At 46.6% G+C, this 23,837-nt stretch overlaps 1 protein-coding gene across 1 annotated transcript in view; it reads right to left on the bottom strand.

Moving 5' to 3' along the window:
* Positions 1 to 9,978: 9,978 nt before the first annotated feature.
* Positions 9,979 to 23,837, bottom strand: part of MYH9 (myosin heavy chain 9) — a 72,474-nt gene continuing 58,615 nt past the window's right edge. Inside the window, exons 25-41 of the mRNA XM_086753621.1 lie at positions 22,868 to 23,039; positions 22,079 to 22,291; positions 21,486 to 21,630; positions 20,756 to 20,962; positions 19,686 to 19,790; positions 18,304 to 18,456; positions 17,716 to 17,964; positions 17,065 to 17,277; positions 16,171 to 16,383; positions 15,654 to 15,815; positions 14,797 to 14,925; positions 14,363 to 14,451; positions 14,035 to 14,158; positions 12,727 to 12,935; positions 12,189 to 12,297; positions 11,668 to 11,840; positions 9,979 to 11,490 (exon numbers count right to left, since the gene is read on the bottom strand). Of these exons, the coding sequence (XP_086609747.1) occupies positions 11,373 to 11,490; positions 11,668 to 11,840; positions 12,189 to 12,297; positions 12,727 to 12,935; positions 14,035 to 14,158; positions 14,363 to 14,451; positions 14,797 to 14,925; positions 15,654 to 15,815; positions 16,171 to 16,383; positions 17,065 to 17,277; positions 17,716 to 17,964; positions 18,304 to 18,456; positions 19,686 to 19,790; positions 20,756 to 20,962; positions 21,486 to 21,630; positions 22,079 to 22,291; positions 22,868 to 23,039 (2,783 nt within the window). The 3' untranslated portion in view covers positions 9,979 to 11,372. The remainder of the gene's footprint in view (positions 11,491 to 11,667; positions 11,841 to 12,188; positions 12,298 to 12,726; positions 12,936 to 14,034; positions 14,159 to 14,362; positions 14,452 to 14,796; positions 14,926 to 15,653; positions 15,816 to 16,170; positions 16,384 to 17,064; positions 17,278 to 17,715; positions 17,965 to 18,303; positions 18,457 to 19,685; positions 19,791 to 20,755; positions 20,963 to 21,485; positions 21,631 to 22,078; positions 22,292 to 22,867; positions 23,040 to 23,837) is intronic.

Here is a 23,837-nt window from a genome sequence, read left to right as displayed (position 1 = left end):
GCCCAGCTCTTTTCTACTCCTTCAGCTGGCTGCTTCGTGCACATCGCCCCTCAACATGGCTCTCCCAGGGCCTCCATCTCCTCCAGCTGCCCCTTCCGCCTGGAGCAGGGGATGCTCTGGCCCCCACCACCAAGCACAGCACTGGACGCTGGGTCCCAAGGGAAGCCCTGGGCTCCCGCTGTTAGAAGGTTACTGGGGATTTAGGGGCACATCCTTGACTTGCACCCTCCTATGCAGTTCCCCACTGGCCTGGATGCATGGGGGAGTGGGCGGTGTCCACCCCCACTGCAACTTCCTTGCCAATGTCCCTGCATCTGCTCCAGCGGCCCAGCCCCTTGGAGGTTGCTTCCCCCGCTGCATCCCTCAGGCCTCCACTTTTGCATTTTTTTCTTTTCCTCTCTTTTTCTGCAGCAGTAACTTTCCCTTGCGATCCATCAGTAGGGGAAAGGAGATGAGGAGAAATGAGAGTCAGAGGATCAGATTGTGAACAGGCATGAATTCACCCCTCCACTGCCAAAAGCTCGTTGAGGGCTCCAGAGCTACCAGGAGCGTAAGCCTACAGGCCGAGGGCTCGCTGTCCTGCCTCTGCTCAGCCCTCTTCTTCCCCAGCACCCACGGAGGTCTCTGCAGCGTACCCAACATCCCTCCAGAGCATACCCAAATTCCCTCCTCAGGCTGCCCGTGGCCTTCCTGTGTCACTGAGCCCAGACATGGCGCCAGGTAATCCCTTTCATCAATTCCTCCAGCTCCAACTGAAACCACTTTTAAAGCGGTTTTCAACTCCTCTACTTCTGCAGGGTGGCTGCTTTAGAATTAGTTTATACCAACACTCTCCATTTAATATAAAGCTATCATCAAGCCCTTGCTTGGTTTTAAAGGAGATCACCTCACGCTATCAGCTCAGTGCTGTGACGAAATGCCAGCTTAGGTGTCACTGCACCAAACCAGTCAGAAACAGGCCAAAAAAAAAATATTACCAGCTGAAATAAACTTCTCCTGTGTGCTTTAGCACTAATAGGCTAGCTGAGAGGCGTTGGCTTCTCCAGCTCTCAGAAACAAGCCCCTGCTCCAGCCTGCAGCCGGTAATCACATTTCATCCCAGCACAGACAAATTCCTCTTGCACTTCCTCCGTGCCGCCGAGCGCAGCACGCCCGCCCGGGAGAGCGGATTATAATCAAGCTCAGCAGGGCTCATAATCAACACAGGTAAGTACACATCATATCTTGCTGTGATTTGGAAATAAATAAGGTGACCCCTTTTCACCTGCTGTATCGTTGATAATTCATCTCCTTCCTCTAGTTTTCTACCCACGAGAAATTTCTTCAGCTGAAACCATTTTTCATTAGTTTTCTGAGTTACTTAATTTTTAAACGCATCTCGGTCCATCAGTCACAGCCAGTATTCTCCATCCACAATTTCCACGTCATCCTCTAAGGCTGTAATTTAGCAGCAGGATCCTACCAGATCCACACGTCCCAAAATTTTACCCAACAGCTTCTGCATAAGCCTATGCCCAGCTGCAGACATGGATGTGAGCATTAGCTAAAGGCAGGTTTTATATTTTCACCACTGGTCTTTCTTCCATCAATGTTTATCTCTTTCTTCATCTTTTTTTTTTTTTTTTTTAAAGACAGAAGTTCAAATTGCAGAGCAGAATTGCCATGAGCACTTCTTATTTCCCGTGAAATGTGCTATGACTGGCTCTGGCATCAAAGCATTTGCTGACTAGTTCAGAGAAGAGAGGAGAGAAGAAGAGAAAAAAAGAAAAAAAATTTAAAAGAGAAGAGAAAAAACAGTAAGTATTTTATCTATTCACTGCTCAGCAAAACCAAAAAAAGCAAAATTGCAAAAGCAGCAGCATCAAAATCACATGAGAGCAGTCACTATCCGGGCACAGTAGCTGCCTGGGTTAGCGAGAAGAGCTGTGCCAGTTGCAACGAGAGAACCACAGAACAGTTTGGGTTGGAAGGGACCTTTAAAGGCCATCTAGTCCAACCCCCCTGCAAGGAGCAGGGACATCTCCAACCAGATCAGGTTGCTCAGAGCCTCATCCAACCTGGCCTTGAATGTTTCCAGAGATGGAGCATCCACCACCTCCCTGGGCAACCTGTGCCAGTGTTCCACCACCCTCATCGTAAAAAATGTTTTCTTTATATCAAGTCTGAATCTGCCCTCTTGTAGTTTAAAACCATTGCCCCTTGTCCTATCACAACAGGCCCTGTCTTTCCTATAGGCCCCCTTTAGACACTGGAAGGCGGCTATCAAGTCTCTCTGGAGCCTTCTCTTCTCTGGGCTGAACAGCCCCAACTCTCCCAGCCTCTCCTTGCACAAGAAGCTCTGCTTGCACAAGAAGCGCTAACACTGTCACTAGAAACTGCAGCAGGCTTTGAAGCAGAGGTATCGGCACAGCCAAAAAAAGGTTTTAACGAGGTAACACGCAGCCCAATTTGCTGTGCAGGCTTTTGATCCTTTCTGCTGTCGATGTAATTGCATGCCGCGCAGCTCACAGCGAGCCGGCTCATCGTTTTCGGAAGCATAAGGCACCCAGCTGTCTCGCCCTGATGCATCCTTGTGGGTAAGGCACAGAGAAAGCTCTTGATCAGCTTTTGCTTGAAGCCTGGCTCGCTATTTCACTCTCACCTGGAAAGTTTCTGGGATGTGACTTCAAGAACAGGACTTACACTTCAGCGAGGATCTGCAGTTAAGAAACTGTGGTGGGACTCCACGTGAGGAAAGGGGGACCCTGCAGCGGGAGCAGCTTGGTTGGTGTAATTGGGAGCCCAAACGTGCTGTCATGATGGGAGCTGTGCCGCATTTGTGCTGCATGCCTTTATTCACACCCTTGCTGCCAAGCTGAAGGGAGCTGGCACCACATCCCCTCTCCTTTACTAAGAGAAGTCCTCACCTCTCTGCTGCAGCCATGGGGTTTGGTTCGGAGGAGAGACAGCCAGCGCAGCCGGCAGGCTGGTTCCACCAGAGGATAGCCTGCAGCATCTCTACGGCGTAGGAGGAAATCTACATCAAGATTAAAACCTCACTTAGCCTGAAGGTTGTTTGCCTGCACCACTCCCCCGGGGCAGAAGGTGAGCAAACCAGAGCTGTTTGTACAGAAAAGCTGCCAGCGTGGCTGGGCACAAGTGCCTGAATTTGCAGGGCTGACTGGTGCAGGGCACGCGTCCCCACTGCCACCCACAGAAGCATCCGTACACGGATGGGAGCAGCACAGGAGCTCCAGCAGCCAAGGATGCGGTGCTGCCATGTGCAGTGTGGCCTGCAGGGCTGGTCTTCCGTTCGCAGGGTGCAGCATGGCCCTGGCATAGCTTTGGGCGGGACACAGAGGATGAGCAAAGCCTGGCACCACCTCCCCATGAAGGGACCTGCCTTGTGTTTGCTTTGGGCAGCAGATGCATCAGGGTTAGGGAGAAAATCGTGGAGGGAGACCAGACAGTAGCTTCTCTGTAGCTTCTTTCTCATAACTCAGGAGCAAAGAGGTGCGTGATTGAGAGAGGAGGGGGGCACCCACGGCATGGACGGAGCTGCATCCAGGATCATTGTGCAGGATCATCTGGAAATAGCCTCTCTCCAAAGCCAGATTTCAAGGTCTTGGTCCCCTGGCTGGACAGAGCAGCTGTTTCCTGCTTTGCTGTCCAGGCTCTGACAGAACAGTCCCTCAAAATCTTCCCTCAGCATCCCCCCAGCACCTCTACGAGCAGTGCTATGGGACACCTGCTCTCCGTAGGGCTGCAGTACCTACGGCCCACCCAGCAGGAGAAGCTGCCTCATGATACTGCCACGAACTATTAAAAGCTGCAAGACGATTAAAATAAACTGTCACGGGACATTCATACCAAACAAAAAGCATGAGCTGGACTTCTTCATCTCCTAGGAAGGATAATCTGTATTTGCAGGCAAGGGAGCTGCCTGGGAGGCGGTTGGGTAGTGCTGGTGGGGGGGCTCCCCAGACCCACTTCTCCACCGGCAAGCGATGTGTGGGCAGGAGCGCTGCTGCAGGCGGCTGACTCTGGTTTCCTCCATTGAACAAAGCCTTTCCTGACTGCTGGGGCGGAGGAAGGAAACGCCCCACAGCAGGCACCTCAGCGGGAAGAGCTGGGGCTGGAAAGGCCAGTGCTCTCCTAGCCACAGCAGAGCCATGGCCGTGCTGTGGGAGGGTGATGGGGGCCTGAGTGGGAGACGATGGAGCACCTCTCTGCCGCCATCCAGCTTGCCAGGGCACATGGGGTTGAGCCCTGTGCTGGTGTCTCTGGGGTAGGTGTATTTCAGAAGCAAGAAACCCTTCTGCCCTGCTCTTGCAGGGTCAGGCATACACGTCACAAAGGGTGCGACATGACCTCAGACACGCTTCCCAGTATTCCAGTATTCCCTGCAGCAGGGGAAGCATGGGGGTGAGGTCTGCTGTACGGCTGGATCTCTGGCTGGGTCCCCTCCCCAGCACCAACAGCCCCACAGGCTGTGCTTGCACCCTGCTCATGCACTTTGGGCTCAAGTTGAGCTTCAAACAGCCCCATCCTACCAAGGCAGAGAGCACTCCCTGTGAACTGTAGCGGGCTAGTAGGACTTTCATACACCCCAGAACCAACCAGAAGAGCCCGCAGTTCCCTTCTGCACTGAGTTTCTTCCAGCAGAGGTTAGAGACTCCCTGACATCTCTCCAGCTGGTCCCAGCAACCCTCCTGCCCTCGCAAGAGGGCCCCTGCCTCTGTGCGGGCAGGTAATCCCCCTGCTGTTACTAAAAACGAGGTACTTTTAGGCTGTTGTTTAGGCTGGGGGTAAAGGCTTGATTGCAACCACCCAAGTACCTTCACTGGGGATGATCACAGCTACTGTGTTCCCAGGTCCACCAGCCCTGCATTACTCCTTGCGTGGCTGAAACTGGGGACCCATCTGCACACAGAGCAGGGCCAACCCGTCATGTTTAAGTCACCAGGTGAGAGGAAACCAAGTAGCAGCGATAGGTTGCACAGACAGGAAAATTTTGCTTTGACATAATTTGTTCCCTTTAGCTGCTTACTTTTTGAGTGCTGCCTTTTCTTCTCCCTGGTGGTGCGGTTGACACGTTGGAGGGAAGGGATGCCATCCAGAGGGACCTTGACAAGCTGGAGAGGTGGGCCCATGCAAACCTCATGAAGTTCAACAGGGCCAAAAGCACACGGGTCAGAGCAATCCCAAGCACAAATACAGGCTGGGCGGAGAATGGATTGAGAGCAGCCCTGAGGAGAAGGACTTGGGGGTCTTGGTTGATGAGAAGCTCAACATGAGCTGGCAATCTGCACTCGCAGCCCAGAAAGCCAACTGCTTCTTGGGCTGCATCAAAAGAAGCCTGGCCAGCAGGTTGAGGAGGGTAATTCTCCCCCTCTATTCCGCTCTCATGAGACCCCACCTGGAGCACTGCATCCAGCTCTGGAGCACCCAACGTAAGAATTACATGGACCAGTTGGAGAGAGTCCAGAGGAGGGGCCCAAAGATGATCAGAGGGCTGGAACTTGCCTGGGACTGGAGCTTGTCTCTCCCCGAGAGGTGAGCTCCTGGCTCCTGCACTGGCTGCAGGGGAGGCTTTGGGAGGCAGAAAGAGGGTCTGACAGAGCCAGCTCCAACCCAGGATGAATTTGGCAGCATGGGCACAGTGCACACAGCCCCTGTGCCCCTCTCAGCCCCCAGTAGGGAAGTGTTGAGAAGGAAATGAAACAGCAAGCTTTCAACACACACACACTGGTCAAGGGGCAGCCTGGGGAGGCTGCATCCATCCAGCAGCCTGCAGGGCCAGGAGGTTTCACCAGGGTCCTCTCTATTCCCAGGGACAGCCCAGGACGGGGAAGAGGGGTCCGGGAGGGAAGAGGCAGCCAAAGCTGTCTCAGTGCCTCCGGGCTAGGAGGAAGGATGCTTCCCTTGCTGCAGCACCAGGAGCGCTCATTGCCAGGAGTTTGGGGGAGGAAAAGTGAAAGGTGGGCTCCGTGCTGGTGCAATGCTGTTTCTTTATAAGGCAACACATGGAGATGTTTCCCTGGATACAGCAGGAATGAAGAGCAGGAGGCAAATTTCTTTGATCACAGCTCCAAGGGTTGGTTGTGTTTCGGTGGGGTTTGTTTTTTTTTTTTTTTCCCTTTTTTCCCCATCAAGGCTGGTACAGGCTGCCTTACGGGGCCGGCCGGTCAGCACAGCTCCTGATGATGATTCAGCATCTCACTGCTTCTAGATACATCTCTCAGCTGACCACCACCAGTCCCCTCCACTAATATGTCGTCTCCAGCGAGACTTTTTCTGGCCACAGAGCCTCACTTTAGCCTAAGCCTTACATGAGACCATGGATTTGAGCAATGGCTCCTCTCCTAATAAAGAGCCTAAGGAAGCAATCCATTTATCCTGAGCAATACACCCTGCCATGACACCCTCTTCCAGGAGGTTCTGCACAATTTCCATCAAGAGTCAATTAAGGCTGTAGTGAATTAAGCCGTCCACAGTATAATTCCAGATTAATTAGCAGCACACAACCACATTATGAGTAACAGTGTTGCAAGGGCAGCCACTCCATCACCGTCAGTTCTCCATTTCCCGCCTCGTTCTTCCTTCGGGCTGGGGTGCTGAACAATAGCGAAACCTCCAGGGCAGACCTCTCCCATGAGGCGCACGCGTGCACCCAGGCAGCACCACGTCCCACAGACTTCTGCTGCCTGCACATGTTCTCAGCTGCTGTAGGAGAGCAGAGAAGGCCTTGAGCGTTCATCATGCAGAAACAAATGATTGCCCAGATCCAAAGAGCGAGTGTGACTTTCGCTTCATGGACTTTCCAGTGTCTTTCTCCGCATGCTTTGCCTTTTGCAAATTGAAAGCGCCGTAGCCCAGCAAGGGAGTCTGCCCCACCACAGGGAGCTGGCTTGAGAAGGGACTCCAGCACCTCTCCTCTCACGTGCTAGACCATCATCGCTTGAGATGTTTCACTTTTTTTTTCTTCCTCTTGCTGCACTGCTGCTCAGCTGTTTGTTTTACTCAACACTGGCTCAAAATGGTAGCAAGGACGGGAGAGTCACAAATTTAGAATTGGAGGGTTTTTGATTAGTTGGGTTTTTTTTCCTCCTTTTCCTTCTGCTTTCGCTCAGGAAAGCATCAGAGGAAGGAAAGAAATAGGTCCAGACAGGCAACAAACAGTTATCTACAAGTATTAGCTATCTGTCCTGGAACCAGGAATATCGTCTCCAGCTGTGCTTGGAGACAAGGTTCAAAAGGACATGCCCCTGACAAAGCTCAGATCCAGGCTCTTCAGGGAAGGCAATGCAGCTGGGATCTTGCCAGCAGGGTTGGGACAAGGCATCTCCAGAATAGGCTGAGCAGCGCTCAGGACTGGGCTGGGCTTCCAGACGAGCCCCGTAGCTAGTCAGGATGGGGGACCCACACCAGCTCCAGAGCTTCTTCCCTGCTCCAAGTGCTATGAGCCAGGCTGTGCATCGTCACGGACAGATGCTCCTGGACAGCACAGGCCAACAATAAATGCTTTAAATTCTCCTGGGGCCTTGCTGATCTCTAGTTGGGCTGCAGCAGCCTGCATTTTAGTTTCAGATAATTCAAACCACTGCTCTGAGGCCTCCCTCACCCAGGGAAGGCAAAGCTGCAGTTTTCCACCATAGCTCCCTCCTGTGCCCATCACTGAGGCATCCCAGCCCTGCAGCCATTTAATCTGCACCCTCGGCTTTCACAAAGTAATTCACCATTTACGTGAAGTGGTACTTGAGACAATTTGGGGAGGAAATAGGGAAGAAGAGGGCTAAATCCTAAACCTGGCAGGTCAGTGGTGCTGTGCCATGGGAACCCAGCTGGAACTGGCTCTAATGGCCCCTGCCTTCACTCTGCCCTGGGGGAAACTGTAGCAGGAGCAATCCCAGTGCTCAGCTGCCCTCGGCACAGGAAGGCTCTTTGCCGCAGGGCTGGATGCTGCAGGCCCAGTGATTTACCTCTATCTCCCTGAGGCTGTGACAGGGCTGATTGCTCTGCCCCTCGGTTCTGCTGTTACAACAGCCTGTGAGGGCCATGCTGTAACCAGCATCATTTTATTTTAAGGCCAGGTTTATTATATTTAATGACCTGGTTTACAGATCCTTTGTGCCAGCACAACGATCTGGGGCGGGGACAGGAACATTTGAAATCAACTTTACCATCATCCCTTGCATCTTCTGAAACTATACCTATGCGTACCCTCTTGTTCAGACCCTTCCCAATCAGCCCTGAGGTTGGATGGTGCAGACAACAAACAAAGCTCCAGCACCAACTTCCAGGAACAACCCTCTTGTAGGGCCCACAGATCAGGCCCCAGGTTCAATCTCTTTTTTTCCTCTTGCTTTCTACAGCATTTGCAACCACTCACCTATTCAGATCATCCCCAACATCTGAGGAAAAGCTGTGAGAGGCATTTAGCAGCTCTGGAGATCCACAGAAGCAACTAACCTGGAGCAACAGGAACTTGCTAGCTCAAGATTGCACTCAAAGTGGAAAATGTTGTGCGAGACTAATTTTTACCCTTCCATGGGGATGCAACAAGTGGAAAGTTGAAGGAAAGTACTGTGGTAGTGGAAAAAGACACAAGTTTCTTTCCATCTTGCACAGGAGAGAGCAGCATCCAAGCAGTACACTGGCTTGCGCGCAGCAGTGCCAGGGACACAAAAAGCAACCTGAGCTTAAAGGGTCAGCACCCACCAGCACACAGGTGTTCTGGCAGTTCTGCTTTCTACCACAGCAGTGCCAGGCCAGCTGGCATTAGTTTAAAATGATGGGAAAGCAATTTTAATGTAATTTAAAGGGCATGCTGTTCACAAAGATACCCTAGATGTTTCTGCAAAACACTTCGGAAACAAAGATTGAAGTATCTGTGCCAAGTAAACTCCCAGAGGAGAGGCACTCCAGTCCTGTTTGTAACAGTGTGTATGCTAGACATCAGTGCGGCAGCGCCTGTATTCCCACACCAAAAATGCACCTCCATCCCTTCACACATTAATCCCCATCCAGGCTTTCAAAAGCTGCAGCTTGTGTAAGGTAACATCAGAAGTTGTTCAGGCTCACAATGGCCCCTTAATGTGACTACATCTGCTCATGCAGCAGCACACAGTGAATCTTCATGCCTCCTCCTTCTGCACATCCCCCTCCCTTTTCTTTTTTTAACTCCTACCTACACTTAAGTTTCTTAATGAGAAGACTTTTTCCCCTCTCAACCCAGGGTCCAACCCAGCCCCAGCCACAACTTCTAACTCAGACTTTCCCATCCAGGTTTAAAACTCTGCCAACACAGGAGGAGAGGGATGAGGTTACAATTATCAGGCAGGTGCTGGTGTCACACTCCAGCCTTTTATGCCATGGCTGTAGAACCAGAACACATGAGCACCTGGGGCAGTTAGTTTGAGGGGCGAAGGACCAGCACATGAATACAGCCACAAATTCCTTATTCCATTTCTAGCAGAAACATAACAAGATTTTCTGGGCACAAGCTGGAAGATGAGTGAAAGGCAATTTTGCCAATCCGTTGATAAAATGGACTTTTAGAGTTATTTATCACCTCCTCCACCAGCCTCGCTTTCCAGTGACTCCAGAGACTGGAAATAAAAGCAAAGAAGAGAGTTTGTTTGCATAGTTGTTACTTACAGATTCAGAAATACCATCTTCATGCCAAGAACAGAACCAGCTCGGCTCAGATTTACAGCCTGTTTTTTGAATAGGTAACTCTCTGAATGTACACAAACAAGGTGCATTATCTTCCTCCCAAATCCCCGACGTTGGCTGCTGCCAGGTGCCCCGGTGATGCAGACGGTACCGTAACACCCGATTTCAGCTCTGGAAAGCCACTCAGCGTGAGGCAAGGTCTGCAGTGCTGCAGACAAGACAGGCCCACGCTCGGACACCACAGCTGCCACCTTCAGAGGCGACGTGTAAGGTCTTCCCCGCACTTAGGGACAGAGGGAACAGCAACACGCGCAGACAGACTGCAGCACATGGATAATCTTTATTGGTAACATCAGTGGAGCACCAGTAAAACCATTACTGACTGTAGTGGTGACACACAGCTGAGGCACATGCTAAGGCACTTTTATTATATAAAAAAAATTTTAATCTTTTTTTTTTGTGACAGCAATTGGGACATGAGGCTCCTGCATTTAGAGTGCTTCAGGCATACAGTATGGCGCTTCATATTTAATTATTTTTACTTCGCTCATAAGTAGGTCTAAATGCAGCATATACAATATGGTTAAGAATACAGGTAAATCCAGCAACCAGTGTACAGTGTAGAAAAGTAAAGACTATCTATATATAACCATGGTCCCAATAGAAAGGCAGTGATAGAGACCTTTATTTTTTTTTCTTAATTACTTATTACGAGAGATACAAAGGCCTTACATATATCTGTGCAGATTAAAGGGTTTTTAATATACTCTTAGTCAATGGTGCACAATAACTAATCCCAACCCCTGGTTACAAAGCAGGTGCAAGAGGCTTGGACATGTCAATAAAAGAAGGATTTCCCTCCCCTTACCCCCACCCTCTGCCCACTACCCTATGAAATTCCCCTAGATTCTGTCTATTGCCATTAAATATATTTGGTCCCCCACAGATTCTCAGACAAGCACAAGGACATTGTTCTGCTTCCCCAGCCTGTCATTAACTACTGGTCCACACTACCTTAGATGAAACCGCTCAGAGGCAGAGACACTAACAGGACATCATTGCACTTCAGAGATCTGTCCAGACAGTAAAAATAAGAAGAGGGAAAAGAAAAAAAGACAACTTTGGCAAGTCCTCCAGGTAACCGGTCCCGAGAGGAGCTTCCCTCTTCGCCCCTATGAAAGAAGAAAGGGCAAATTGCCATGGCCAAAGCACACCATTTTTCCTGAAACTGCTCCCAAACCATGTGGGTGGGCAGATTAAAAGAGGCAGAAGTCTGAGGTCACTGAACATGATTGCCGAAAGCAAACAAAGAGGGAGGGGAAATAATACAGGAAGAAGCTTCCCTGCAGCTAGAATCAAAGATAAAAGGAGATTTACAGCAAAAATAATCTTTCCCTAACCCCACTCCCTCCAAACTGTGTAAGGATTCACCAGCAGACATGGCACAGACAGTTCAACAGGCCTTTGTACTGGCCAAACTGCTGGTCAGATTTCAGAGCCCCACTCTTTGGCATTAAATACAAAGAGGATTAGGAAAACTGGAAAGAGGAGGAAACTAGGAACACAGATGCCCGATGGCTCCAGATACACAGAGCTGGGCTCGCTCTGCAAATCCCCAGCCAATTCAGGAGGACAGGGTTTGCTGAAAGTCCAATGGAAGAGGGAAGGGTGGATGGGTCACTCCATCACACGTAACCTGGGTCAAATGGTAGGACTTATTCAGTAGCTTTGGCATCACCAGCATCTGCCTTGCCGTCCACTTCCTCATCGGAGCACTCTCCTGCACCCTTCCTGACAATTCGACGTGTCACGACAAACGGCAGGTCCCCGCGCCTAGGGAAGGACAGACAGTACGTCAGTAACACAAGGTTTCACTGAACTCACCAGATGGAAAGAGGTAAGGAAGTACCTGGCCACGTTGTTTGCTGTGGGCAGCTGCCACTGTGGGCAGTAACAGCAAGACTACACTGAACTGGCTGCTGAGGTATTGCACCAAATGCTCTGCCTTACCTGAGTTTGCTCTTCAGGGAGCTGACTTCTCTATTCATTGCATCAGCTGTTTCAGTGGCATCCTCCAGCTCACGCTGGAGCTTCCTACGGGATGCATTGGCTCGCTGGGCCTCCTCTTCTGCTTCCTCAAGCTGGCGTTTCAGCTGCTTCAAGCGCAGGTTTGCCTTGTCCGCCTGAGCACGTATGGGGGAAAAAAAAAAAAAGAAAAAAAAAAGAAAAAAAAAGATCAGTGCTTCCACAGAGTTACAGCACAGTAGTTAGAGCAGCAAAAAGCAGAATTTCCAAAGCCTCCTCCTTCCTTTTCTGAAGAAAGCTGCCTAGGAATTGACAGCTCCAAACTTGTCCTTGAAAGCATTACATTTTCATCTGTGTCATCTTGTAATTACCACAGTGAGGGAAAAGAAGAGAAATATACAGGAAGTTCAATGCTAGAGCCCTCTTAGATGCAGATGATGCTTCAGTCATAGAAGAGAAATGCTCCTGCCAGAAGACTCACCAATGCTGCAGGTAACTATACACACCTGATCTTTGAATTGCTCAGCATTACGCCTCTCATCATCCACCTGCAGCAAGATATCTTTCAGCTTCTTCTCGGCACGGCGCACCTGCTTGCTGGCAGCCTGGCGCTCCCTATACAGAAATACAGTGATACTCAGGTAAGAGCTTATCTCCCATTGTCCCCAACAAGATGACCTGCCTTGGACAAGCTAGAAATAAAGAAGATAGCAAAAGTCCCCCTAACTTAGAAAAGAAGGGGATGGGAGGCAGTGTTTCACAGAAATGACCACAAGACACTGGTATCACACAGGTATCACCATTCCTGAAGCTACAGAGGGGCAGCAAGTGTATCACAGCTGCAGTTTTAGGAGTGGTTAAATCTGGAAAGAGCTAGAAACCTCTACAGTGAAAAACAAGGAAGGTTTGCCTAAACCTTACTTCTGTACTACGCAGTATACCTAGGACGAAGCCCTCAGACCAATCAGAATCTGTTCAGAAGAGCTTAAAATGCCAGAGTGGGTGGAGGCCTGTAAAACAGATAGAGTTTCTACTAGGACATACTTTGTCTCCATGTCCAACTGCTCTTCCAGCTGTGCTATCTTTGCTTCCAAGGCCGTGATGGTAGCCTTGTACTTGGACTTTACTGCACTCTCCATCTCCTGCAGTTTAAGCTTAAGCTCCTTGTTCTGGCGCTCCATCTGCTGGCGAGCGTTCTCATTCTTCTGCGCGTTGCTACGCTCAGCATTCAGGTCGGCATTCATCTGATCAATCTGCAGAGAGAAGAAGTACTCAGCATATCGAGTGCTCCAGCCCAATAGGTTGATTTATTTCTCAGACACATGCTGACATGCAAAGAAAAAAGATCCTTGGAGTAAGCTGGATGAATACCTGGAATAACTATGATGCAAAGGGAGCTCTCTGTAGGCAGGGTACTTCTCAAAATATCTTAGTTTACCCAGATTTTCAAAGTAATTCCTTAAATAACAGGTTTACCAACCTCCTCTTAGGGCTAAATTTGCCAATCGCACACAATGCTCTCTGGAGCGAAGGCCATGGTTTGGCACTTACCATAGTGATTATCAGTCTTAGTGAATTACAAAAATCCTGAGGCAAGTGGATCCAATACGTGTGCTTTACTAATTTATTGTTTATTTGCTGTCTACTTCCACCACAAAGAAGCAGCTTAAAAATACTGACTTTCAAAGGTGAAAGGGCAAGAACTCAGTCCACTTCCAAGCCAGGACTCTGGCTGACAGTCAACCAAATATGAGGACTATGCTCTCATCCACCAGAGCGAACAAGCCGTTTGGAAAACCATCAGCCTAGCTCCTTGGCTTTGGAGCGCTAAGAAAACAACATGCTCAACTCTCAAAGTTGGGCAGCCGAAATATGGCAGAGAATAGGCAGATTAAGATCACGGTTTCTATAGCAGCCTAACAAACTCCATATGATTAGTCCATTTGAAGAAGCATAGAACTGGCAGTAAAATCATTTTCCAAACACATTGTGGCACTGATAGCATGCCAAGTTGGAGCAGCACGCTACAGATCATCTTTCTCATAATCCCTTAATACAGAAAATAGAGACTGGGAGATTTGGGTTTTGTTTTTATTTTTTTAAATAAACTTGGGAGGTTGTTCCAGCTACCCAATGATTTAAACGATCAAAACCAGTGAGTTAACACCAGCTCTGACTGCCAACCCTGTTTTCTGTATTGTGGTATTCAGGTGTTTCATCTTGCTCACATCTATACATTTCTGAGGGCCTGTACTCTGGACAAAGCAGCAGCTGGCATTACTCAGAGTGCAGTTTGAGAATTTACACAGACTAGAGAGAACCCGTACTGGCACACACAGCCTGAACAGGTACCTGAAGATTTGCCTTCTTGAGCCGGTCATTGATTATCTCTGTGTTGCCCTGTTCTTCTTCTAACTCCTCCTCCAGCTGAGCTATCCGGGCCTCCAGGCGTCTCTTTTCCTCCATGGCCAGTGCTCTATAGGACACAATCATTAAAGAAGTGTTGGTGGCATTAATGCCCTGGGGAAAATTCACCACTTTTAATTTTACAAAATAAGATCAGTCTTTCAAGAGCAGAAGGGATACAGTATGTGCTACAGTCTATATAAAAAAAATAACAGCCTGCAAAGTATTTTCTCAAACCAGCTCCTCCACCCTTAAAACAGGGAACATGACTCACCCTTTACCACTGTTGTTGGCAATCTCATCAGCCAGCTCATCCCTTTCTTGCTGGGCCTGGCGCTTGGCACGCTCAGCAGCTGCAAGTTCCTGGAATGAAAACGAGACGGTCAGTGATTCAATGGGAAGCTACCAATTAATGCAGCATAGAAAAAAAACAGTTACTGGTAATGGGTGGTATGGTCTCTGGCTAAATCCAGACTTAATTATAAGACACGGTCTGTTCCCCACCCACCCCACAGCTTCCTTTGTTTTGCACACTCCTATCACAACTGTCAAGAAAGGGCCAAATTCTGCATTTTGAAGTGGACCTCATATTTGAACAGAGCAAAAAGTACAAAAGAAAGGAAATAACTGCTTGAGCTTAGACTGCTACACTTAGTTCATGGCCAAAGAAAACGAACAAACCCTTGACTTGCATGCATATTCCATTACCTCCTGCAATTGGATCATCTCTGCCTCCATGCTCTTCAACTTCTTTTCATTTTCTTTGGCCTGTGCCAAGATCTCTTCTCTGGAAGTACGTGTATCCTCCAGTTCCCGCATGTAATCCTTCATTTGTGCCTGAAAAGGGAGAACAAAAAACCAAAAACAAAAAAAAAAAAAGAAAAAAAAAAAAAAGAAAGAATTTCAGAGCATCCACATTAACAAACTGGGTTTGTCTGTCTTATGGGAAACATGGAGGGAAAAATGGAAACAGAGATTCATTAATCTTCAGCTACCGAAAAGGTTGCTGGAAAAACAAAAGGAATCATCCTTTTCTCATTTCACAAGTAACAAGGAAAAGTGGTAATGGAAACAAATAGGACTGCTTAAATTGCAGGGGAAAAAAAAGTTGTCAGATAGAGGGAGCGGGGAAGGGGCTGTACAGGAAGGTTTCTAGTGAAGCAATGGAATGTACAGTCTTAGGGAGGATTTGGAGTTTTCCCAAAGAACAGATTAGACGAACACCTGGAATTACAAAAGCATAACAAAGCTTTCTTGGGGCAGGAGAAGGCCTAAATTATATTTAAGTCCCTCTAGCTTTGCAGTTCCAGAATCCTTTCCAAAAACACTGATGTGAGGTGAGCACTAGGCTGGACTTTCCCTACAGTTTCTCTACCAGGGAGTTAAACAGGCGGATCGGGGTTAGAAGGATATTTGAAATGCCAATAAATCTTTTGCGGTAAATTGCTACACAGTTCTGCTTCTCTTGTGACACTGATGCATTGTTCTCACGAGGTGAAATCTTGTATCCCATTTCTCTGGGTAAATGCTCTACACTGACAGCTAAAATAGTTGAAGGTTCTCACCTGCAGTTTGCGGAGCTGCTTGATGGCTTCTTCACGGTTCTTGTTAGCAGTGTCTATATGGCTTTCCAAATCCTTCAGGTCCATCTCTAGCTTCTTCCTGGCAGCCACAGCAATGGAACGCTGTTTTCTTTCGTCTTCCAATTCCGCCTCCATCTCCCGCACCTGTATGGAGAAATACAGGCATCAGCATTTCCGCTCCTTGACTTCCCAACAACCACTTTTCGTATCCCCCTTTCAAAGTGTACATAAGTGTAAGCATGTGACTTGTTTCCACTCTTCCTGCCAGGGGGATGGGGCTAACATTCCTCACTAATAAAGCCACATGGGTTCCTTTGATAGACAAAGGCCGTTTGAACAATCGTGCACACAAGAGGGAAAGTCTCTCACAGCTTTGTAGCGCTTCCTGCAGAGTTACCATTAATAAGAATCTGTGGATTGGCACTGTCTGTCTGACCATCTTTGGACACAAGTGTCTTTGTGTACAGAACGCTTTCAGGATTTACAGAGCAATTCTTACTTGTCTAATCAGCTGTTTCTTCTTCTCTTCATTCTGTTCATCACGGCCCTGGAGGTCCCGGTCAAACTGTGCCTTCATGGCCTGTTGGTTCACTTCTAGCCGCAGTTTGGCATCCTCTGTGGCCTGCAGTTCATCCTCCAGCTCTTCCAGCTGCGTCTTCATCTCCTCCACCTGCTGCTCCAGGGCTCGCTTAGCCTTCTCCAGCTCATGGACCTACAGCACAGTACCACACATGAGGCTTCCTCAAGGAGCGCAGACAAATTTAACCTATCCTAAGAGCAAGGAAGTCTAAGAACAGCCACTCACATAAGACATGATACAAGAACACTGCATCTGTCCCTTGTATTAGGCCAGAGATATCTCTCAAAGCCAGCTGCTTGCATACCTGCAAGCTGCCAGTGTGAATCACAATGACATATTTGTTCTGGTCATGTATGTGTGGTGGTGGGGAGAAAGAGAAAAGCATTTGTTAGCTCAGTCCTGACCTACTGCAGACTTATCAGACCTGGACACCTCTACTTCTGACAGAACTCAGGAAAATACTTCTTAGCCTCTGAATTTTTTCTTTTCCTTCCTGCTTATCAAAACATTTATTGTCTTGAAATATTGGCGTTACTGTCTTCTATTGCTCAGCTAATCCTGTATCAGGCTCACATCATACCTTCCTCTCTGCCACTATTTTCAGTTTGCCACTACCTCAACTGGGTCTTTTCCAGGCTCTTCCAACCCATCTTTCCCACTTACTAATGTAATACAAACATAACATTCATAAACGCACGTGCCCAGTGTTCTCTGCTACCTTCCTCTGTGTTAATGCTAGCATAAGCTTTTTGCAGTATTAAACCAATGACCTCTGTGACATTTCCTGCCCACATATTTTAACCTCATACTTACGCTTTTCCCAACATCATCCTTTGAACTCATCAGGTCTTCCATCTCTGCACGGAACTGCTTATTGATTCGTTCCAGCTCAGCCTTCTGCTCTATGGCTTCTTCCAGGGCTCTGGCCAGGGACAGGGCCTTAGTCTCCTTCTCACGAGCTTCTGCCTCAGCACGGTCCCGTTCTTCTGCATACTTGGCAGAGATGTTCTTCTCCTCCGCCAACAGCTATAAAAGCACAGCATCAGTAGTCTGAGAAGTTACTGACAATTTTCTAACAAGGTAAATATGCATCTTTTCATTATTGCCTTCTTAATAGTGTCCTGCCATGGATAGAAGGAACCAATAAAATGCAGCTTCAAAGAATGAAGCATGCCACCCCACCTTTAATAACTGTGCTGACCCCAAATGAACAAACTTCTGATTCCCTAGGCCTCCAACCTATTATTTCCAACTTTCTCTCAAAGATCTGGAAACAATGCCTTGAACTTGATCTTAGTCTTGATATAAATATTATCCCTTTGGGAAAAGGAGCACCACTAAACTTCCTATGCATGGAACAGAAATTCAGAAGTAAATATGTGTTCTCCAAGCAGCATTGCTTAGATATTCTTAAAGCCTGTCAATAAGACACACCTACTGAAAGTCCAGTGACTGAAGTCATACCTGATCAAACTTCTTCTGCTTCTTCTCTAGGTTGGAAACGATCTGCCGCTGATGATCCAGGTCCACAGTGAGGTCATCCAGCTCTTGCTGCAGGCGGGTCTTTGTTTTTTCCAGCTTGTCATAAGCAGCTGTCTTCTCTTCATAACGCTGGCTCAAGCCCTCCAAGTCCTTCTGCAGCTTCTTCCTGGCTTCCTCTGCTGATTCAAGGCAGCCCAGACCATCATCCATCTTCTTCTTTGCATCTATTGCCTGAAGGACAGAAAAGATAGCACATTAAGCCACATCACAGATAATGCTGTGTGTAGTTTACTGGCACCAGAAGTTGAGGAAATAAGTCTGCTCATTTCTGAATATAGTACTCCCCCCTCAAATAATACTACATGACTGAATTCCCCAAAGGAATCTACAAGCAGTTCATATGATTATCAGAGACCTTTTCACTTCCTCTCTCACTCAAATCAGCAGGATCACCCTTTCCCAAGAAAGGTTCTGTTACTAGAAGTCAATTCTGCATGTAGATTTTACTTCCCTCAAGACACTTATGCTTCTTCTTGAAACTCATGTGTTTATGGGATGCAGACTCTGTACCTGTTGCTGAAGAATAGAGATCTGTTTCTCCAGGTTTCTCTTTGTCTCCTCTTCTTCTTCTAGTTGCTCTTTGAAACTGTTCTTCTCATCCTCCATTTGCTTCAGCTTAGTGCTGAGGCTCAGTTTTAGGCGAGTCTCCTCCTGCAGCAGCTCCTATAAAGCAAACACCCCAGTGGAATTCAGCAGTGCTCCTTGGCTTTAAAGGCTCACAATCCTCGCCCACTCTCTCCAGAATGAGTACTTTTGAAGTTGAGTTTAAGTATGCAACGTATTTCATAGATAAGACAACCAAAGACAGAATATAAATAATTGTCTTCCAGTGAGTCAGTACAGAAACAAAACACTCAGAAGGGTCCTATTCTCTCATACACTCTGATTGAAGCATACTACTTCACCACACAGTCCTTTCTGGAGTCCTCCGAGTAGCACACAAAGCATTAAAACCTTTCCCAACAATAGCATGACTCTACTCTGCTACGTGACTTTCTCATACTCAAGTATCAAAGAAATGGACAACAGACTTAAGGGATTTAGCATGGTTAAAACCAACAACAGTCTTAGCAGAATTGTAAGACACTGGTCATTTACCAACTTAGGACACCAACAACATTTATTGACTTACGCTGCTAGTGCTTGAGCTGAAGGATCTGCAGAGACTATTAAGATCAATCTTCAAACTAGTGCATAATTTTTGTATTGTGCACTTTGAGTTTGTTTGTTTTTTTTTTTAAAAGTAATAGTGGATAGAACATCAATAACTGTTCAAGGTTACTCAGTATCTGAGGTTTGGCACACTCTTCCCTTCCCTTCCAACCTTCTGCTTGGTAACTCCATGCTTTACCAAGAGTCATATTCTGTTAACTGTAAATTGTTGTTCTATCCCAAAATATAAGACTAAGAATGATTTTTTTCCCAGAAAAAATACCAAATTATTTGAATCAATCACTTCCCCATCATCCCCTAGGAAATTAAATTTTCTGCTTAACTTTACAAATTTACTGGAAGTCATACACACACAAAAACCCTGTCAAATACTTGACTATGAAGACCTCAAACAAGAACCTAGCATTCCAGTGCAGTTCTAGCATTAAAGAGCTCTCAAGCAGAAAGGTGATAGTAGAGGACTTCTAAATCTAAGACAGGGAAAGTTACATATGTTCCACAGACAGTGGAAGCAAAAGGAAGATAAATAGCTTGTTTCTGTAGAAATGCTTTCAATACCATGCAATATAATCCCTTAGCAAAAAAAAAAAAGCCAGATCCAATCTTTGAAGCGTTGTATATCTAGTATTTAATGGTGTTCAGAGTGATTTCTCATTTTAAGAATCTGTAATGCACACTGGCTGTATCACACATAGATGGCGTAGCTTCCAAGCTCTCACCTGTGTATCCTGAAGCTGTGACTCCAGAGCAGAGAAGTCCTTTGCTAATTTGATTGATTTGCTGTCAGACTGGTTCAAAAGACCTGTGACGTTGTCCAACTCGACCTGAAGAAAAGATGAGAGTATCAGTTATTAAAAGCACCAGTAAAAACAAAGCCATGAACAGATGAGCTGCTATGACACCTGAAAGTGAAAACAGAGGCACCTCTCAACAGTAAGGCATGCATAGAAACTCTCAGGGAAATAAATGTATAATTTCCAAAGTCCCAGGGATGAAATATGAAAGTTGAAAGAGATTTTTACTTGGGATCACCTCTGTTGCAACAGCCTTCTGGTTTTGGTTGTTTTGATTTTTTAAGGCCAAATTTTAGACAGCCTGGCAAGAATTTTAAAAGCTTCTATTAAACTAACTCTCTTCTATTTTATACCATCTACTTTGGGACTGTATCTAGAGCCTCAGAATTACATTTTCACACTCCAAAAGAGAGCACACACACTGGCAATGCTCAAGTTTTAATGACAATACTCCATAAAGGAGAAGGCAGAAGACAATGCTCAGTGTGAATCAAAGGGATTTGTTGTTTCCCTGGAGAAAGGAGAAGAAAATCCTAAATTTCAACATTACTCTTGAGCCACTCCTCATAACCATCAACCACATTACAAGGCTTCAAGACACTGTATTCCAAATGAGTTACACAATCGTAAGGGTTTGTGCTGCTCTAGGTTTAGGAGCAGCTGGATGTTTACAGAACTGTACTGTACAAAGTGCTGCATACTGAAGGGGAGTGGACTTGCTGATATTTTAAGGCTTACAAAACTCAAATGGCAACTGGTTACTTCACCTTCTCAGTGCTGCTCATGATAAGCAACATCAATCCAAATATCCTGCCCTGGCAATGAGTTGAGGAGCTTGCCTAGGCCTTTGGAAGCAAATTGTGGAATTGCTTTGTGTAGGAACTTCATCTTCTAGAGGAACAAGATTTTTGAAGTAGCTATGGAGAGGTACCACTCTACCTTTTCTCTCTATCTCTGTGCTGAATCAGAAGCTATGGAAAACCCATGCCACTCACCTGCAATTTGTTAACCCTCTCAGCCAGTTCAGTCTTCACTCTTTCACCTTCTGTAAATTTCACCTGCAGTTCTTGGAGCTGAGCATCTACTTTTTTCCGTTTGTGCTCAGCATCTCCTTTGCCCTGCAGAAGAACCTTCACCTCATTGGACAGTTCAGCCCTCTCACTTTCCAGAGCTTGTTTTGCCTTTTCAAGATTTGCTTTCACCTGAAGAGGAAAAAAAACAAACAAACAAACAAAAGACTTTAGACATGGCAGGATCCTTCCACTGAGTACATTTTTTTTTTCCAATAAGCAAGCTAATGTTGCACGTTTAGCAGCTAAGTTGTAGGCTGCTTACTCAGAAAAAAACCAATTTGAACAGCCTGTCACTGATCAGCAGGAGACAATCTAACAATCAGAGAAGCCAACAATACAGGAAATAGTCTTGCACCATCAGATTTCCAAATTAAAGGTTGTACAAGTCAACAAGTGCTAGGAGTGAAAAGAATGTCTTGGCTACGCAGTATAACATGCCTGATGGGAAAAAAGTATGAGCACAACTACTTAAAACAACTTCATATATGCTTCATTGTGAAAAATGATCTATCAAGGGAAAAGCAGTACATATATCACAAGCCTAGTATCATGAACGCTTCATGTTCTTCTGCAGCTTTAAGACATGGTCATAGAACAGCTATCCTTTCAGGAAGGCTGACTGCTTTGGCCTTGCATTTTCTGTTCCACATACCCGTTTGGTTTGTTCTAACTGTTCTGCCAGCTCTTCAATAGCTTGTGAATGTTTCTGCCTCATCTCTTGAATTTGAGCCTCATGAGTCTTTGCCTCATCTTCAAGAGTCTTCTTCAAAACCGTTACTTCTTGTTCTCTCTTTGACCTGCAAAATTCACAAATTCCATTTAGATGCCAAGAAGAGAATCAAACAGATGTGCATATCCACCAACAGCATCTCTGATGAAGAAAAGTGCGAAGGGCTGTTTAGCCTCCCAAGCTACAAAGACACTTTTCAAAGTTAGAACTTAGCATTGCACCCTTAAGCGCAAACTGGCCACATTATTTTTATCCTAAGAAGTAACTGCCTGAAAGTATGAATATTTCAGAGGTATCACTAACACTATGGTTAGGGAGCAAATTAACTTTCTTACATCAGCTGAGGTAATACAGACTACAGCTTGCACACTACCTCCCCTTCTGTAGTCATTGAGGCTGCTAACCAACCTACCCTGATAAAGGCAAAGATTTGCTTTGGTAGAAAACTGGATGCAGCAGCATTTATTTAAAAAGTCAAAACCAAATAAAGCAACATAGCTACATGTCGGAGTTACCTGAGCTCTTGTTGAGCAGCTGTAGAATCTAGCGTGTCTTCTAGCTCTGTTTTCAATGCTTCCAGCTCTTCTCCCAGATCCCGCTTCTGTTTTTCTGCTTTATTCCTGAATGCTCTCTCTGACTCCAGGTCTTCCTGCAGCTCAGTGATCTGTGATTCGAGTTCCCTGATCTTTTTCAGGGCCATGTTCTTCTGAGCTGCCTCCTCTTCCACCCTGTGTTCAACATAGAGTTCTGGTCAGTGCCAGATTTAAACCATATGTAAATTCAAACCACCTGTCCTACCGAGGATAATAAAGAAAAAAAGCTGGTAGTGGTCAGCTCTACAATATTACATGCAAACTTTGATCGACATATCTACAAATTCTAAGTTCTATTTCCCAATACTTGAGAGAGCACAACTACTTACCTTAAAGAAGGGGACAGAGAGAGACTGACAACAGAAGAAAGCAGAAGAGAAAGCACCATTTTACATTGGAAATTGGACACTTTACTGAATAGATGAATATAGCAACTACCAGAGAGACAGTGTGTTGCCACTACTTTTTAACCTCCCCCCCCCCAAAATCTTACTGTTCCAGTGAAATGCATGCAGCGCCCATTACATTCATAGTCTAGCTCTGTACAGAGAATGTGGCTGTGAGCAGCAGCCAAAGAACTCTGATGCCAAGGACATGGATCTTAACAGTCTACAGACTGAAATACAACAGCCACGGATTTGATTTAGTCCTTTTTCCAAACTGACACAAGACACCCTGGACATCCCTGAATCCCACAGGTCAGGTTCTCACCTAGCTAAGGCTGCTTGCAGCTCCTCTTCCTTCTTGGCCAGCTGCATTTTGAGTTCTGCGATCTGAGCCTGCAGCTCAGCAATCTGGTCATGCAGATCACTGGAGTCCCCTTCAAGCTTTCGACGAGTCTTTTCCAATTCTTGCCTCTGCTTTTCTTCACGTCGCAGACGTTCTGATGGAGATAGGGACACATTAAGTTACACAGACAACATATACTCAAAGAACATTCTACAAGCAGAGAAAATAAAGGTATTTAAGTAACAATTTTTCTCCTAATAGTACAACTGTCCAAACTAGCTGGAGTGCATTATTCTCTCAGGATCTATACATGCAACTGTCCCCATATTTTGCCCTGAAAACATATCCAGGCAATTTCCTGTTCCCTCATCTTACAGCCAAATCTCCTCCCTCTCTTTCACTGTAATAAACAATGCCAGCACAGTGCCAGTCTCTCCCAAACCCACACCACACAGGCATAAGCACTCATTAAGTAACGCTGAACACAAGGTCTGCTCTCCCTTTACTGAAACTAAATAGGCTGGCTCCTGCTGTATTAACTGAGGTAGTCTCCAGATGAAGTGCCTCTAGCATGAACTCTGGAGAACTTCTACCAACGAGGTATCAGAAACAGCACTAACCCTGACAGATTGATGCTGCTGGAAGTAGAAAAGTAGAGACACTTCCACAGCAGGAGAAGAAAGAGAACCAGCTTCTCTTCTCCATTGGTTTGCTGGTTTGGAGAGGATTTTTATTTAGATCAAGGGCTCAGCTGACAAGGCACATAACCTTCAGCCAGCCACTGAACAGCTCTACCAAAACCGATCAATAGCATACTCACTACAGACTACTTTTAACCCCTCAGACACTGAAGAGGAGTAGAACTCTAGAAATTAAATTGAATTTCAACAAATGTTAACAAGAAACCACCTAAAACTAAACAGGCAACTACTTCGCAGGACCTGCCTTACGA

The sequence above is a fragment of the Chlamydotis macqueenii genome, chromosome 1 (assembly GCF_036417535.1).
Source record: "Chlamydotis macqueenii isolate bChlMac1 chromosome 1, bChlMac1.mat, whole genome shotgun sequence".
Lineage (NCBI taxonomy): Eukaryota > Metazoa > Chordata > Aves > Otidiformes > Otididae > Chlamydotis > Chlamydotis macqueenii.
The sequence above is the reverse complement of the archived record's forward strand: the minus strand, read 5'-3'. Positions and strand labels throughout refer to the sequence as shown.